Source organism: Coptis chinensis, chromosome 2 (assembly GCF_015680905.1).
Source record: "Coptis chinensis isolate HL-2020 chromosome 2, ASM1568090v1, whole genome shotgun sequence".
NCBI lineage: Eukaryota > Viridiplantae > Streptophyta > Magnoliopsida > Ranunculales > Ranunculaceae > Coptis > Coptis chinensis.
In genome coordinates this window covers 44,684,822-44,703,128 of record NC_141457.1, presented here as the reverse complement: position 1 = coordinate 44,703,128, position 18,307 = coordinate 44,684,822, and the positions used below count along the sequence as shown (strand labels likewise).

At 38.1% G+C, this 18,307-nt stretch overlaps 2 protein-coding genes across 2 annotated transcripts; both read right to left on the bottom strand.

Moving 5' to 3' along the window:
• Positions 1-9,312: 9,312 nt before the first annotated feature.
• LOC147516187 (uncharacterized) lies at positions 9,313-9,981 on the bottom strand. Its single transcript, XM_086593184.1, has one exon. The coding sequence runs from the start codon at positions 9,979-9,981 to the stop codon at positions 9,313-9,315; it is 669 nt and encodes a 222-aa protein (XP_086449310.1).
• A 4,560-nt stretch (positions 9,982-14,541) lies between these two features.
• Positions 14,542-15,262, bottom strand: LOC147516186 (uncharacterized). Its single transcript, XM_086593183.1, has 2 exons — positions 14,800-15,262; positions 14,542-14,741 (listed from the first exon to the last, which is right to left on the bottom strand). Exons 1-2 carry the CDS (start codon positions 15,260-15,262, stop codon positions 14,542-14,544), a joined length of 663 nt encoding a protein of 220 aa, XP_086449309.1.
• Between the last annotated feature and the right edge of the window lie 3,045 nt (positions 15,263-18,307).

Below are 18,307 nucleotides of genomic sequence, written 5' to 3'. Positions count from 1 at the left end.
TCTTACACATTTGTACGGGTTACGTATTAAATGGAGAAGTTCTGTATTAAATATTTGTGTATATTAGTTGTCTTTTTCTCTCTAAAAAAATAAATAATAAAAAATAAAAAATAATAATAATAATAATAATAATAATAATAATAATAAGTAAATAAGTAAGTAAATAAATAAACAAACCATAACAAAGAAAGGCCATCCAAAACTCACCAAAATAATTAATTGATACATATGGTGTTCAGAGAAGATCACGCACACTACAAGGTACGCATAACACTTGTCACACATGCAGCTCGATTATTCTATCCATATTCTATTACTGAGTTATGATCATCATTTCTGAAATTACGTGTAAGTCTAACTACCCTGTGAAACTTTCCTCCGTATTTTCTAACATTGAACCATCTCATTAATTGTATTTGGATATATGACATGACAAGATTTACTATGGATCCCCATTGATGCTGTTCATAATCACATGGGTCATTAACTACACTTGGAATCCAGATTGGTACAGACTCATAGATTGGCTATAAATCTCTTCTTTTTCAGCCATTCTTATTCAAACAATTTTCACTATCCTTCCCTCAGTAATACTACCAATAGATCAACCAAGAAAAATAACGGCAGAGAAAGACTACCTAAAAACTTTCGAAGATGGCTGGTTTTCTCCTTATTTTGACACCGAAATCATACGTCGCGGATGGACGCCTCTTCTATATCATTCAGCAGCTGGTTATTCCCGAGAATTGGTTTTGGTGTTCTACCAATTTAGCGGATCTGAAAATGGAAAATTCTATTTCAATGCCTATGGACAACGTTCAGAATTGACTAAGGAAATGATCTCCGACATACTTCAAATCCCAGTGAATACCCAGGGGTCCCTTTTTCAAGAGTCATCATTTGATTCCGCCAAAACTTTACTACAAGCTACCGTATCTCATGACGAAGTCGGAAATACACATCACATTATTCTTCAACGCTCTTTGAAACAGAATCAACGTGTTGTGCTCCACTCGGTGGGACACAATGTGGTAGGTACATCACACCAATCAGAAGTCACAAAGCCTCAACTTCACCTACTTTGGATTTTGCAGACTCAAAGAGATGACTTTTGTCTAATCCAACACCTCTGGAACGTAATCACCAAGAAAATAAGAAGGTCAGCACCCCTACCCACTTTAGTAACGCAGATTATGATGCGTTGGGGTTATCCAGTAATTTCTCCAGAGCCCCTTCAAAGAGCACAAATAAAAGTACTCCAAACAGATTACTCCGTTGGTTTTTGGACTCCTGATACTCTGATAAAGGAACAGAACGACCCAAGCTCAATTTCTGACCATTTATTTGATGAAAATGCCATGCTGAACATTATTAATCCCATGGAAGGCATTAAACTTCTTCATCATGGTTTGAGGGGACTACACGCTCGTCAGAATATCATCATCACAACTCTTCAGGATTTCTAAGATCGTTAAGCAATTCATAATGTTGAACAGAAGGAGATCTTGGAAAATCATTCTCAGTCCTTGCAAAATCACGCTCTCCTAATGGAAAATCAAACTGTACTCTCTGCCAGCCAAGGGGACATTCAGAGCAACTCGGCCAACAAATGGAAGAACTAAACAGTTTGGTGCACGATATGCGTCTCCAAGATCAACATAACAATCCATAATTTTCTAATATTACTAAGTCAATAAATAAATACTCATATATGTTATTATATTTTTCATCGTATTATGAATTTTGTCTTACTTTTGTGTCTTCTTTTGTATGAAATGCTTAATAGGATTGTCATCATTTGCGTTGTGACTAATATAATTTAACATGTGCTTACAGGAGAGTCTATTCTCTTACATACTCATTTATCCATCCAGTTTGCCTTTGTCGTTACCTATTTCCTTACTTCATCCACTATGGCATCTTCATCAATTGCATCTTCATCAAACATGGTACCTCCCAAACTCATTCCTGAGCAATCCTTTCAGCCTATGATAGATTCCAATACCTATGGCCATCTCTTCCGTGACTACATTACAAATATCGGATGGTCTTCCCTAATTCTTCAACCTGACCAAACTTATTCTCCGAGTTTGGCTGCATACTTTTATGCTAATATGGAAAACACACCAGCATTCAACCATGCGCATGGTTTCTACTTAGACGGGTTCACAATCCAAGTTGGTGACACACCTCATATCTTTTCTGAACAACAACTTGCACTAACTTTGGATCTTCCATATCACGAACATGTTGCATCATGGCATTACATCTATCATAATTCTTACCGTGCCTTTCAGTGGCAAGCGTTTCGTGAAACTTACGGCGATGGTCTTGAGATTAAACGAGAAGGAAATGGCCATGTGGCATGGCGTGACGTCACCATTCCCTTAGCAAGCATGACCATGAACATGGGGGATTTGCGATGTTATTTGTACTCTGAACATTATGGGAGATTGGCATTTTTCTACCGCCAATAAAAGGCTGTTTCTGTTGTTCTTCGTGCCCTAGCTCAAGGTCATACATTATTTAACATCATAGGTTGTGTTATCTCCAACCTAAAACGAGCTCGCACTTTTCAGGATCAGTATATACTTTTACCGGTCACCACTTGCCGAATCATGAAGACACATTTCCCACGGTTTGCGGCTACTTTTCATGATCGTCAAGGTAGATTCTATGTGCCCGAAAAGCGAAATCATTCGCTCATTGAGGTTTCGGCAATGGAAGTGTCCCGCTCGGTACCTGAAACATGTTCGTTGTTACCCGAAGGATGAAAATATGAAGACACATTTGAGGAAATCTGGAAACGAAGAATGGGCAGAAATTTGGCAGACTATTATCTTTTGGCGCAATGCTAAGGAAATGCATTTCCTTCAAGAGGACGCCAGAACTTCACATCCTGTTGGATGGTAAACTTGAGCTTGCCATTGTACATATATCTAGCTAAACCTTATGTTTGGTGTGCTATTGTTTTTCATGTTTCATATGATATTGTTTTTATTTCGTGTGCTATGTTTAGTGTGCTATTGAACATTTTCTTGTTTTTTCTGAATAATATATTATGTTCTCCAACCTTTCTGTTGCAGCAATCTAGCCCTAATTTTGCTCCGCGGTTCTCGTGTACTTTCTCTCTTTAATTATTGATACTTCGAGGACTAAGCATCATTCTCATTGGGGGTGCTTTAACCCCAGAGCAAATATTAGGCAAATTGTAACCTGTATATAGTTTTTATTTTCATGTTAATAATTGTACTTAGTGACAAAGTCTTGTTTCCTTTTCAATAATGAAAATTGTCTAGAAATCTCACATTAGTATCCGAATTAGGAGTTGTTTTTAAGAAACTTAAGATAATATGTATGCAATAGTTTATACATCTTTTCATGAACATTCATGTAATTGAGTATCATCGATTGTACATAGCAAGAAGTTTCGGAACCAAAGGTTAGTTACTTAAACTATAAATCCTGTGATAATCTAACCAAAAACCTTGACATGAGTGATTTGTGTGTGATGACACAGAGGAGTAGTTTTCCCGATTAGAGAAAATCACGCATCTACTTACTTGATTACCACCCGAACCCTAGGCGAGAATTTAGGCCATCTTTGGATCGACATAGCTAAAAATTCTTACCTGTTACAAATTTTACCGCTAGTCACTCCACTGAACCTTTCATCAAACCTTTCACTTTCACCAAAAAAAAAAAATCCTTACCCATCTATTAAACCAAATAAAAGAACCTACCTAAGTGATGAGTATGAGAAATAGGATGAAATGTGGAAAGAATAAAGAGAAAGACTTGTCCCAAATAAAAGTCAGTTACTTGCTTCAGGAAAGAAAAATAGAATCATGTTTTTAAGCCATCTAAAAAAAAAACATCCATTAGAGGCTTAAGAACAAGGTTGGAAAACTCAGTTAGAAGAAGAAAAGAAAACAAAGATTTCTCTAGTGTAAATATATGAAGACCCTATTCTCTCATACTCGTAAATTTTAATTATCCATTTCCATTTTCTTGTACACTATCACCTAATCCCCAAAATACCTAATAAATACCTCTAGCTCAATTAGGAGTAGGGTGGTGTGATAATAAGTAGTAGACGTGATTGATCGACATCGGCTCCTCTAACTGTCATTGAGATGTGAGAAAATGTGTGTCCACTGCACACTGGAGTTAACAAAACCTGAGTGGAAAAACTTTGAGTGAAATTGTGTTTTGACACATACCTGTGAGAACCCATTTAGGTACACTCTCCAAAGGATTCAGAAACAATCCTGCTAGTACATTTCAATGAAAAGTTCACTGCATGCATGATCATATGTAGATGTTTTAATTATTGAATACATATTAACTTGAGTTTCAAAGAAATCAATCCTCGTTCCCTGCTAAGGAGATGTATGGATATCTTAGATTAATTTAGGAAACGAGTTTCTGTCACTGAGTCGTTGTAGTATAAATGAAGTTTGTGAGTATCTTCTCTGGAAAACTCTCACGAGGCTATAACTCGTCCACGAAGGAATTCCTAGTGGTTTAAGGCCTTATTGCATATGGTCAATGCAACCGCACTCTGCGAAACGAGAATTAGTTAGGACTACACATTTTTTGGCCACTTATCTATTTTAATGTCTCTTCTTTGCTTGAGGACAAGCAAAGTGCTATTTGGGGGTAGTGTGATAAGCACCCAAAAGTGTATTATGAAACCCCGTTGAGACATATAAATTTGGTTAACTATGTATTTAATAATCATGAAATAAATATGTTTTCATACTTTTGCAGGTATTCGCAGTTAACATGGAAATATGGTTTAAACCTGCAATAAAGCACGAGGAACGACATGTATATGAATTCTTCCAAATCCGCACAGAAGCATCAAACTTCCGAAGCTCCTACCTCTTGAACCAGGACTCTGAATGCGACAAGTGGGCTGCTCAGACAATCAGGGCGATGAACTCTACGCATAGGCGGGAAGTTGTAAAATTTCCCAAAGATCGAACCGCCACTAGACTGCACATAGGACCCACTATACGGGCCGACAAGATTAGATGAGTCATCAATCATGGAGCATGTCAAGACAAAAATGACAAATTATTGGCGCAAAGTTGACACCTTGCATGTAATTAATTATATTAGGTGTTAATAGTGAAAAAAAGGCAAGGTGTCACTTTGTTTTAATGTGGTGGATAAAAATAAAGTAAATGTGGTTTGATGTTTCACATGGGAGGAAATGAGATGTCTTTCAAATGAAGAAGAAAACAAAATAAGGGGGGGACACTCCATTTACTCCCTTGACTTCTTTTCCTGACCTTGTATTATTTTAGTTCCTTAGTCATTCTTATTATTTAGTTTTTAGTTTTAGAAAAAAAAAACTTGTAATAGTTTTAATAGAGGAAACCTTGGTTTTCTTCTAGAAAATAAATAAAAAACAAGTGAGTTTAGTTAGTTTTTCTTCTTCCTCTTTCTCTCTCTCTTTTGTTCTTCTAGTTTGTAATCCTTTATCCCAAGGATCATGAGCTAACTTCCCTTTTGGGGAGTTAATCCAACTCATGTGAGGGAAAATAATTGTTGTTGGTTTGGTAGGTTGTTAGGAAGAACAACTAGACCTACATCATATCCCAAAATGATAGTTGTTGTAGTATCTAGTTAGGAATCAAGGAATGAGCTTAGAGATAAGTCATTGCTTGATTCCAATTGCTAACATGTATGAGTTTATAAATGAGCCATACATGTTAGGGATCAAGTTTTCTTCCATTAGGGCTTGTCTATGAGTCTTGGAATAATCAAATGAACTTTTTCAAATCAACAACTAAATGTTATTTTCATATGAGGAGGATTAGCTCTCCACCTTTTATTTAGTAAATTGTATTTTGTCTTAGTTGCATATTTCGAATCTTAATGTTTTTATTTAATGTTTGTGTAGGTAAGAATCCTAGTTTTAATATAAACTTACTCACTAGTTCCCTAAGAGTAACAACCAACTTGTAATTGTCCTAACCTTTAGGTTGGTTCGATCCTTACTTCAACTTTACGAACGCGAAGATCGTGAGTAAGGAACTTTGAATTCGCTTTTGCATCAAATTAGAGAGTCAAATCTCTAACGTAATAAAAAAAAAAAGCAAATATCAAGCCCCATGACTTCTTGATACGTAGAGTAAGCTGTTGCAGACGCAAACTCCACGACTTTGTGATGCGTGGAGTAAGGTTTTGCAAACGCAAACTCCACGACTTTTTGATGCGTGGAGTAAAGTTACACAACCTCCACGACTTTTTGATGCGTGGAGTAAGGTTTTGCAAACCCAAACTCCACGACTTTTTGATGCGTGGAGTAAGGTTTTGCAAACACAAACTCCATGACTTTTTGATGCGTGGAGTAAGGTTTTGCAAACGCAACCTCCACGACTTTTTGATGCGTGGAGTAAGGTTTTGCAAACGCAAATTCTATGACTTTTTGATGGGTGGAGTAAGGTTTTGCAAACACAAACTCTACGACTTTTTTATGCGTGTTGTAAGGTTTTGCAAACGCAACCTCCACGACTTTTTGATACGTGAAGTAAAGTTTTGCAAACGCAACCTCCACGACTTTTTGATGCGTGGAGTAAGGTTTTGCAAACGCAAACTCCATGACTTTTTGATGCACCAATTATATTTGTGTGAGCCATCCGTGTAAACAATCCATAAATCGGATGAAGGGTCAGTATGCTTTGGCGGGACTTCCTCGCCCCCAACTATAGCCGTTTCGCTATAGATATCGCTGTCTTAGTTGACTTCGGGGACAAAATCGTCGATAAGGAAATCTGCCATTAGGGATGCAAGTGCATGACCCTTTTCTGAAACGCGAGGTTCAAAATTGATGCTATAAGCACTTAAGTAGATGTCCCATTCTATGAGTCTACTTGATTCCTGGGCACTTCGGAAAACTTTACGTAGAGGATATTCCGTATATACTTTGATCAGTCTTCCTTGGAAATACTGCTTGAGGCATCTGGCAGCATGAACTAACGCTAGAGCAATTTTTTCAATTCTCGAATATTTGCTTTCCGCCCACGTTAGTGTTTTACTAATGAAGAAGATCAGACGACCGTCTTCTCCATCGATGAACAGGACTGCACTTACTGCAGTATCTGTAGCGGCCAAGTAAGCTCCAACAGGTTGCCCTGTAGCTGGGCTGGCCAAGATTGGTGGCGAGACCATGTAGTTCTTAATTGATTGAAAGACATTTTCACAATCATCATTCCACCTTGCTGAGTCTTTTAACGTCTGAAAGAAAGGATGACACCGGTCCTAGTATTTAGAGATGAAACGATTTAGTACTGCTAAGCGCCCTGTGAGCTGTTGAATCACCATTTTTGTTTTTGGAGAGGGCATGGCTTGAATGGATCGGATCTGTTCTGGGTTAGCTTCAATGCCTCGACGAGTCATCAAATACCCTAGAAATTTTTCTGATATCAGTCTAAAAGCACATTTCAAAGGATTTAGCCGCATGTTGAATTCGTCAATTCTGTCAAACACTAATTGTAAGTCAGAGATGTGATCGCCACTGTGCTTGGATTTTACAACCATGTCATCAATGTAAGCCTCCATTGTCTTGCCCAACATATCTCCGAATATGGTGTTGATCATCCTCTGGTACGTAGCCCCTACATTTTTTAAACCGAAAGGCATAACTTGGTCACAAAAAATCCCTTGGTCAGTGATGAATGTAGTTGCTTCTTGGTCTTTAACAGCTAGCAGGATCTGGTGGTATCCTGAATACGCATCCGTAAATGATAAGTGTGGGTAGCCAGACGTGGCATCTACCAATTCTGATATTCGTGGAAGAGGGTAGGGATGAATTGGGCAAACTTTGTTAAGGTTCGTGAAATCAATACACACTCTCATTTTACCATCTTTCTTGGGCACTGCAACCACGTTAGATAACCACTACGGATATGAACTTGGCCGTATGAACTGAGTTAAGAGTAACCGATCAATTTCCTCTCTGACTTTGAGTTTTCTATCCGGGGCCATGCGCCTAGGCTTCTGGCGAACTGGCTTGATGGTAGGATCCATGTCAAGTGTGTGGCATGCAACTTCTGGGCTGATTCCTGGCATCTGCTCGATTGACCAAGCAAAGATCTCTTTGTTCTTTCTGAGGAGTGCTACCATTTCTTTTTGTTCATTTTCTATCAGTTCTGCCGATATGAAAGTTATTTCTCCACCTAAATTCCCAATTTGAACTTCTAAGAGGTGGTTGATAGTCGACGGTCCTTCATTTTGTGAACTAGCAGTATAAATATTGTACGTGACTGATTTTGATTTAGACACTGCTTGCAAATTACTGAGAATTGTATTTCCCCACATATCCGACTGATGATATTCCTCCAAGACTTTTTCGTGACAGCTGTGGGAAGCCATCTGGTCGCCATGTACCTTACCAATTTTGTCAAGAGATGGGAATTTTACTGCCTGATGAAAGGTAGAGACTACTGCGCCCATGCTGTGGAGCCAATCTCTTCCTAAGATTGCATTGTAAAGGGATTTGCAATTCATCAGGAGGAATTCAATGTCGATGGACTTGTCCATGAGCGTGACTGGTAGAGAGACTCTTCCTACTGGGGTTGTTGCGGTTCTGTCAAACCCAATGATTGGAGTACTTTCTGCAATAATTAAATTTTCTGACAGCTGTATGTTCTTGTAGCAACCTGCAAAAATGACACTGACAGAACTTCCAGTATCTATCATGATGCGCTGAACTCGCCATAATCCAATGAAAGCTGAGATGACGACAGCATCATAATGAGGATGATAGACGCCAATTAGATCTCTATCACTAAAACATAGGGGACCAGGCTCCGTGATTTCTGAACGAATTCCTTCAACAAAATCAATGTTATTAACGTGATAAAATTCCCGCAAGAAACCAAACTTGGCTCGTTGTTCACACTTTTGCCTTGTTCGTGAAACATCATTGATTTTGGCATGACCAGCTAGTATGATATTGTGGCTAGTCATTGCTACATTTTGCTTCACAGTTTTTGAAAGCACAAACTCGTCTAATTGTCCCTTGTCGACTAGCCTCTGTATTTTTCCCTTGAAGGATCTACACTCTCCTGTTTCATGGCCGAAATCATTGTGGAAGTGACACCAAAGATTTTTGTCACGTGTAGACTTAGTGTTTTCAGGCAAGGGTAGCGGAGGAAAAAGTAAGTTGCGTCCCTTGATCTTTTCATATATCGCATCGTACCTGGCATTTAATGGAGTGAGCTTCATTTCCTTACGAACTGTGTTAACCTTGTTATATTCTGACTTCTGTTGTGGCCCTTCCGATATGTTCTGCTTCTATTTGCCTTTACCTTTGTTTGAGTCTTTACTCCGAAAGTCTTTGTCTCTTGAGGCTTTTGATCTAACATCTTCCTCCACATTAATGAACTGCTGCGTTCGTGCAAACAAATCGGATTTTGATTGTGGGGGGTCCTGTACAAGAGAGTTGTAAATTCCATTTTTATCGAAATGGACTCCATCCTTGAATGCATGAATGATCATTACGTCAGGGACATCGGTGACCTCTTCTTGCACTTGGCGGAAACGAATTATGAACTTTACCAATGCTTCATCATTTTGCTGCTTGGTGTTGAGCAAGATGTTGACATCCTTATGACGTGTCCAATTATGCTTAAACTGATATGTGAACTGGTTTGCTAATTCCTGAAATGACGTGATAGATTGAGCTGGCAAGCTGGAAAACCAACGTAGAGCTTCTCCTTTTAACGTAGACGGAAAAAGTTTGCACAGGAGGGGGTCATCTTTGCGCCATAGAATTACCCTGCTTTTAAACTCTATAACATGATCGTTCGGGTCTCCTCCTGCTTCGTTGAACGTAGGAAGGCCTGGTTGTTTGAATCCTTTCTGATGCTCTGCATTTTGTATCTTTAGGGAAAATCTCCCGACGACATCTTCATTCATTGCAAGGTCTTTCCATCGTGCTTTAGTGACACCCACATTGGTCATTGTTTTCTTGATGATGTCTTTGATTTGTTATTCCGTGAATGGTGCACCTGTGGCTTCTAGATTTACGACTTGAGGAGTAACTTCACTACGTTGCATCTCACGGTGTTGTCGCCCCCAGTTGTTGCTTGCTTCTATATTTGGCTAGTTCCTTGGGCTGCGAGACCTATGCCGATAAAACGGGCTAGGATGTCAAACTGGGGACCTATTTCTTTAGTGTCGCCATATTCTGGGCTGACTGTCGTTAACCTGTCTGTATCGGTTTGCTGCATTCAAGCCATGTCTAAGGTCATGTTGCAATTAAGCCCCTAAGGTTACGATGGCAAGGCCCAAAGATTCGCGTCTTATGGTGGATATTGTCCACCATCCTGATGCACTATGATCAACATTCAATGATCTTGTCATGTTATGACCACTTCTACGCCTAGTGTTGTTGGTATTTCGAGATCTGGATCGTCTTCTTGAATGGGATGAATGTCTGCTTGACCTTGAGTGATGATGCTCAGGGACAGGCTCCAATGGACAGGATGTACCATAATTAAATTGTAGTCAGTTGGATACACTCCGGTTTTCACCGGATCTGGGAGCTCTTGCCGTGTGGAAGATGCAGCATCGGCGTCATTCCTTTGTACTTGCTTCCCTTTGTCCAGTTGCTTCTACAAGTAGTTGCTATGCTCCTTCTCTCTTCTGAACCTCGATCTGACGCAGTACTTCTAACGGCACGTCTTCCTCTCCTATCTCCATATTTTCCGGATCTACTTCGTTTGCATTTGTAACATTTAGATCTTGAAGGTGAGTTACTGGAGCCTGAGATGGCAGACGTCTAGATCTGGGTTGTCGTGGCATTTGGAGTTGAAAAGGCTTATCTTGCAGATCTGTTGTAGCAGGTTGTTCTATCACCTCTTGATTGATTAGTACCTCCAGATTTTCGTCTTCTTGTTGTTGTGTTCTTGCATTCTTGTTCGCCTGAGACCTTGTAGTTTTTGCCATTAATGGTGCTTGGAAGAAGGAACGTGGAAGAGGGCCCGTCAATAAGGACCACGGACGGCGCCAATTATGTTTGGGTGGGAACTCACACAAACACACCAATGATCTTGTTGGAGAGGTTGATAGAGAGTGAAAGAGACTATACCACCAATGGCTGCCTACGTATCCAAATTGTTCTCTGGAATCAAGTCTCAAAAATACACGTAGTTCTTTGTTTGAAATGATTGTTGGGTATTTATAGGAATCTTATTGCTTAAAATACCCTTTCCTTATTTGATGAGATATTTCCCTCTTTGTATGAAATCTTTTCAAAAGCTTCATATGGAAAAAATCCCTTGACATATCTCCAGACATGTTATATATAACTTGGGTGCCATATTAGTGGGCAGTATCATTGCTCCAATAGAGGGCATTGCCCGAATGCCACAGTAGTAGGCAAGCGGGACTGCCACAGTAGCAGGCAAGCAAGCCCGCCTCACTAGTAGGCAAGCAATGCCACAGTAGTGGGCAAGCAAGTACACCTCACTAGTAGGCAAGCGGGACTGCCATGGTAGTGGGCAAGCAAGCACGCCTCATTAGTGGGCGACTCTTATAGTAGTACCCAATGATGATCGTTCGTAGGGGTACAAGTACACTGGTACATACATCTAGATCTCAGCGGCAATCTGTTGACAGGTGTTGTATATGAGGTGCACTTAGCCAAACTCTCGAAATTAAAAAGTCTAGCCTTGAGCAAGAACTATCTCTCTTTGAAAATAAGGTCTAATTGGATACCACCCTTTCAACTCGATGATATTGATCTGAGTTCTTGTGAAGTAGGACCTCAATTTCCAGAGTGGCTCCGAACACAAACAACACTCGGGGTACTGCATATGCATAATTCAAGCATTTCATATTCATTATCAAATTGCATTGGAAACCTTTCCTCCCTTACCCATTTAGATCTCTTTGACAACCAAATATATGGAAAGGTGCCTCCTTTACTTCCCAATGTGACTATTTTGGACCTTTCAAACAACAAAATCTCAGGACCTATTCTGAAAACTATTGCCCATATGATCCCTTTTGTTAAGTTTCTCAGTCTTTCCAATAATTCCTTGAATGGAAGCATCCCTGGCTCATTGTGTAAAATGCAAAACCTGTTTCGTCTAGATTTAGCATTCAACACTCTATCAGGAACTATTCCTAGCTCAATGGGTCACCTCCAGAAGCAGCTAGGAACATTGCACCTGAACAACAACAATTTTCATGGAGAGTTTCCTTCAGCCTTGCAAAACCACACCAGGTTGAGCATTCTTGACCTTGGCGAGAATGCACTTTCAGGGGAGATTCCTTCGTGGATTGGAAAAGACCTAGCTGCTCTGCAAATTCTAAGTTTAAGATCAAACAGGTTCAATGGTACTATTCCTCCAAAAGTGTGTGATATGGCTAACCTACACATATTGAATGTCTCACAGAATAATCTATCTGGGACCATACCTACTTGCTTTCGCAATTTGAGTGGCATGGTTTTCAACCAAAGAGCAAGAGAAACTGTCGTTGGTAGTGTTTCCTTCGGTAGAGACAAAATTACGCAAGTGATCAAAGGAAGAGATCTTGAGTATCAAATATTTCTTGTAACCGAACTTCCCTTTAACTTAGATCTCTTTGGTAATAATTTTGAAGCGAACTTATCCTACAATACTAGTCAGTGCTTAATCGGTAATCCAAATCAAATATTTTTTTTATGTTTGGAGTGCAACTCTAGAACATTTTTATTGTGGTCCTGAGAATATAGGCTCTTCTAAATAGGGGTGATAATTTGGCCATCAGGTCTTCAACCCGCCCGGACCCGCGCCTCAAAATTGCATGATCAAGCCCTCAAAAGTTGGCCCTCACAGAGTTGAAGGGTGGGATAGGGCCTAGGTTATGAAGCATGAGACCAGCCCTCATTAAGCCCTCACCAGCCCTCACTTGGCCCTCATACGTTTTCTTGTTATTATACATTATATTTATATATTATACTATAATTATCTAAGTTGCATAAAAAAAAAATCACTAAATTAGTTTTCAATTGGGGATAGATTACTTTTTCACCATTCAGGAATGATTAATGTGCTATATACATATGTTTTTTCATGGGAACAATAATCATGGAGGGCAGTAAGTTTCTAACCTCAAAGTTGAAGAAACATGGTGTGGACTTCTTGAGAATAGAAATGGCATACCAATTGTTGTGTAACGATACAGGAAGTTAGAAGCTGAAGATCAATGACAGTCAAGAATCAATTCAAGAGAAAGACAAGCAAAAGAAGCGGAACAAGGAAGTCATGAATGAAGTATTGGATAAAGATTGAAATGGTCAAGATAGAGCCTTGAGTGTCTGTTGTTAGTAATAGTCTTTTAGTAATAGTAAATGGTTGAGGCAATCTCTAAGACAATGTTTGAGCCAATGTTTCAATTTTTTGAATGTTATTTCTTTTTAAAAGGTAAATACTTTTTTCACTTAATAGTGAAAGTATTTTTGCGAATTGGTTGTACATGCATGCATGTCTATTTTTGCAAATTAATTTTACATGCATGCAGGTCTATGCATGTGTTTACAGGTCTATGGTAGAAAAAAAAAAGTACCATGCAAACTGGTATATGCATGTGCATTATACACATGCATACATGTCTATGTGTGTGTTTATAGGTCTATGGTAGAAAGAAAAGTACATGCAAACTGGTATATGCATGCATGTGTTTATTTACAGATCGATCTACGGTAGAAAGAAAAGTATATGCAAACTAGTATATGCATGTGCATTATACACATGCATACATGTATATACATGTGTTTATTTATAAGTCTATGGTAGAAAGAAAAGTACATGCAAATTGGTATATGCATGTGCATTATACACATGCATATATGTATATGCATGTAAAAGTTCAGTACATAAATTTGGTAGCAACAATGAGCGGGGGATATTGAACCAAAGAGACTTGCAAATTAAATAGCAAAGCCAAAAAAGAATTGCTAACAAGAGAATGTATTGCAAATTGTATGCATTTTAAAGCTTCACTCGTTAGCCATTTATCTCGTAAAGTATTGTCCATCATTTCTACGGTTGTTCTATAAGTCAAATGTTGTCATGCTTGTCACACCAACTAGATATTCTAAAGTTTAGTATGTAAATTTGGTCTTTGTTGTGTATATATACGTGCGGCGCAACGCTTAATAAAAGCCAATGAAATTTTGGAGTCTTAAAGTATAAATTAAAAACCAAATAATTACATACTAGGAATAAGTAGAGTGGGATAACTAATATTATGCGTATGCACGGTAGAAAGAACAACACATGCAAACTGGTGTATGCATGTGCAATATACACATCCATATTACCAATAATATGCATGTGTAAATTTAGTATATAAATTTGGTTTTTATCATATACCTGTAAAAACAAACTTCCAGCCATGAAAATAAATACTGCATATATATTGGTACGAGAGTGGTAATGAATTAAACAACTCCAATCTAATATTTAGTACTATTTGTTATATATGTATGTCTTAACTACTAATATTCTAATGAACACGTCTCCGGCTTGCTCATGTGCTTTCAATCCTCTTTTTCTTCGGCCTTCCGAGACCTCTCCTAACATTAGGTGGCATTATATGACAATCTTCAGGCATCTCAATATTTGCAATAGGATGAATTGAGTGGGAGTACAACTGGGAGAAAGAAGAGGCAGCGAAAGCTGGATCAATGAATGAGTATACTGAACCACCATAACTAATAATAGACGCCACTGTATGTACGCAGGGGGAAACTATCAATCTGCCAGTAACGACAACTACAAGACCTACATTCGACGTTGACATAATGAACTATGACATCCTCAACCTCATTTGATCTAACAACCCTGAAAGATCTTGCAACATCAACTTTAGCACGATAAACACTTTCCATTAAAGGGCACAACTCCAAACTCCAAGACAAACACTCACGATGACGGTCATCAAACATCTTCATCATCTTTATTCGACGGATATGATACAACATAGCAGTGACAGGCATAAAACGTTCTTCCTTAATCCACGCATTGAAGCACTCGGCAAGGGTAGAACACATATCACCATACCTACATCCCTGAAAGCACGCATTAACCCAATGCTCAAATGGGATCTTCACTAAGAACTCCTCAATTTTTGGCCCTCCAATTCTCTTCAGCTCAGCAAGCTTGTCTTGAAACTCAGCCATTGTAGGAGAATTAGCACACTCTGAGAACAAATTCACAACATGCGGTATACTTGCACTCCTCTCACACATAGCCGTAGACACATCGTTCTTTAGGTGTCACAAACAATAGTTATGTAATGAAGTATGGAAAACAATGGGAATGTTTTTAACTAAGCCAGCATGTCTGTCACTCAAAAAGGTTTACCCTCTTATCACAAGGGACAACCAACTTCAAATTCTCCAAGAACCAACGCCAATTGTCATCTGTTTCATTAGCCACGACCGGCATGACCATTTGAAATAAACCTAAAGAAGAAAAAACAAATATAATCAATATATATATATATATATATATATATATATAACTTCACACTGGGAAAGCTCACCAACATTCACATGCAAACTGAAGTATGCATGTACAAACAACATAAACAAGGTATATGTGAAGACAAATAAGCATGATAAGACACTATTAAAACAATGTCAAAATAACATACATACGCTCATAATAAACATAAAATGAATAGCTTAATTACCTACGAAATGAACGATGAAATCAAAACGTAAGTAAACTAAACTATTTTTTATGCTATGTTATCAAAGTTTCCTACTCTCAATTCTATCGAAATAGAGTGGAGTAACAAATTCGTTCCACTCCTAGTGCTCTAGCATGGAATTGTTTTCTAATCTAATTAATCAGTCTTAAGTCAATGAGAGCTTTACGAAGGTGATATACTACGATACTTACTGAATTTGATTACTTGAATTTAACTACGAATGCTATGGAAATATGATTTTTTTGAATCTAGATAAAGGATTAGAGGGGAATTGAATCCACCTCGAATCCAACTTAATAACCTAGTATAGATTCTTGTATCTCGATTCTTACGTTCTTCGGCAAGAAATTCGAGTTCTAATCCCTAGTGTTCATGGCATTTCTACCGAGTACTAACTAGCATGTGAGGTCGTCCACCCATTCTCATGGCGAATCACGACCTTCTAGATTGGAATAGATTCTACAATGCTTCTATACTATACCACCAAGTTTTCATCAAGGCTTCATCAACCCCTCTAATGGAGGTTTTAGCCTTGAATCATTCCGCAATCATTCTCATATGAATCTAAACTACACATATTATCAAGATTTGAAATTTACTAATCTAAACTAAACAATGATTAAATTCTAATTAACAACTAAGAGATGGTAACCAACAATAATTAAAACTAGATCTAATAGATTGAAATAACACAATTCGAAATTGCTAAAACAACTATTTTATTTATCTAATCAATCAAGAACAATGATTCAAAGACTTAATCTAAAACAAGAATTGAAAATGGAACTAAAGCTTAATTTAATTAATGAAAACAGATCTAGAATTATCTATATTATTTTAGGTCTAACTAGCTACCATTAACAAAGAGCTAAACTTTGGTTTTTATACTTTCAGATCCAAAAATCATGCATGGGCTTGGAGCCATGTTTTGGGCCAGAGAATCAGGCCCAAAACCCAATTCTTTCAGTCCAAAAAGGCCTCTTCAGCTGCAGTTGGCTTCCACAGAATTTTCGTCCACTTTTACTCCTCTGATTGGGTCAAGGCTTAGACCATTGGAAAGCTCTTTCCGAGCCGGTCGTTTTGACATAAGGTAGGCCCAATTCCGAGGTCTGAGTCCAAAGATACGGCTTTCGGAAGTTCTGCTGACTTGTGTGCTGTTTCAGCCAGTGTCGACTTTTCAGCTTTTGACCGGGCTTTAGGAAGGCTTTATCTTCTTGAATCTTGGTCTTTAATCACGGAACTCCTTAGTAACCAACATTTTCTCCTTTATCTCACTAAAGTGGCACATTTCTGCACATAATGGACTTTGAAGCCTGAAATGCATAAAAACACGTAATCGGTGTTAACTCTTAATTATTACTCACATAATTGGTCCAAAAGTATGATCATTAAAGGGTTAAAACTACAGTTTTGGGCTCTTATCAAACCACCCCCAAACAGCATTTTGCTTGTCCTCAAGCAAAGATGAGAAATTAAAATAAGTGACCAAAAATGGAGTTCTATCTACTCGTTTATTTGACTGAAATTGCATTGATCAATTCTATGCAACAAGACCTTAAACCACTAGGAATTCCCTAGTGGACGAAGTTATAGCCTCGTGAGAGTTTTCCATGAAGGTACTCACAAACTTCAACTATACTACAACGACTAAGAAATAAAACTATTGTTTTCCTCATTCATGTCCCAACTATCTATACATCTCACTAGCAATTGAATAAGAATAACTAAGTCAAAACCTAAACTAATATATGCATAATAATCAATCATCTATGATACAAATATATATACTATGAGTAATACTATGAAATGCCTAGCAGGTTCGTTTAAAACTTCGAATAGCGTCCTTAAGTAGGTCCTCACATAAATGTCAAGTTAAAACCACTCGATTTTTCCACTCAAGTTTAAGCTACTCCGATTAGTCAAATGGGCACACTTTACCTTACAATCTCAATGACAACAAGGAAGCCGAGTCGATCAAACACATCTGCCACTTTACTATCACACTAACCTATTCCTAATTGAGCTAGAGGTCTTTATTAGGTGTTCATGGGATTAGGAGATGGTTTAAGAAGGAAGGAAATGGATATTTAAAAGGACAAGTCCGAGATAATAGAGTTTTCATATTATGTAACTTAGAAAACCTTGTTATTTTCTTTTGCTTCTATACTTTGTTTCCATCCTTAGCCATATTTTTTTTTTTTTCTTTTCTTTGGCTTTTGACTCCTTTTATTCTATTTTTGGAGTTTTATTTATTTCTAAATTTTTTTTTTTTCCTTGGATGGAAACTTCTTTTTTTTTTTCCTCAAGCAACTAACTAATTTTTGTTTACACGGTTTTTTTCTCTTCTTCTTTCTTCACTCATTCTATTCTCGGACTTATTCTAAATTGGGTAGGTTGATTTATTTTTTATTTTGTTTTTGTTTTTGTAACAGGGGTAAAGGATTTGTGGTGTATGGAAGGCTAAAGAAAGGCTCGAGGGGACTAGCGGAAAAATAATTCATAGGTTTGAATTTACTCGGCTATATCGATCCAAAGAGGGCCTAAATTCTCGCTTAGGATATGACATAGTGATCAAGCA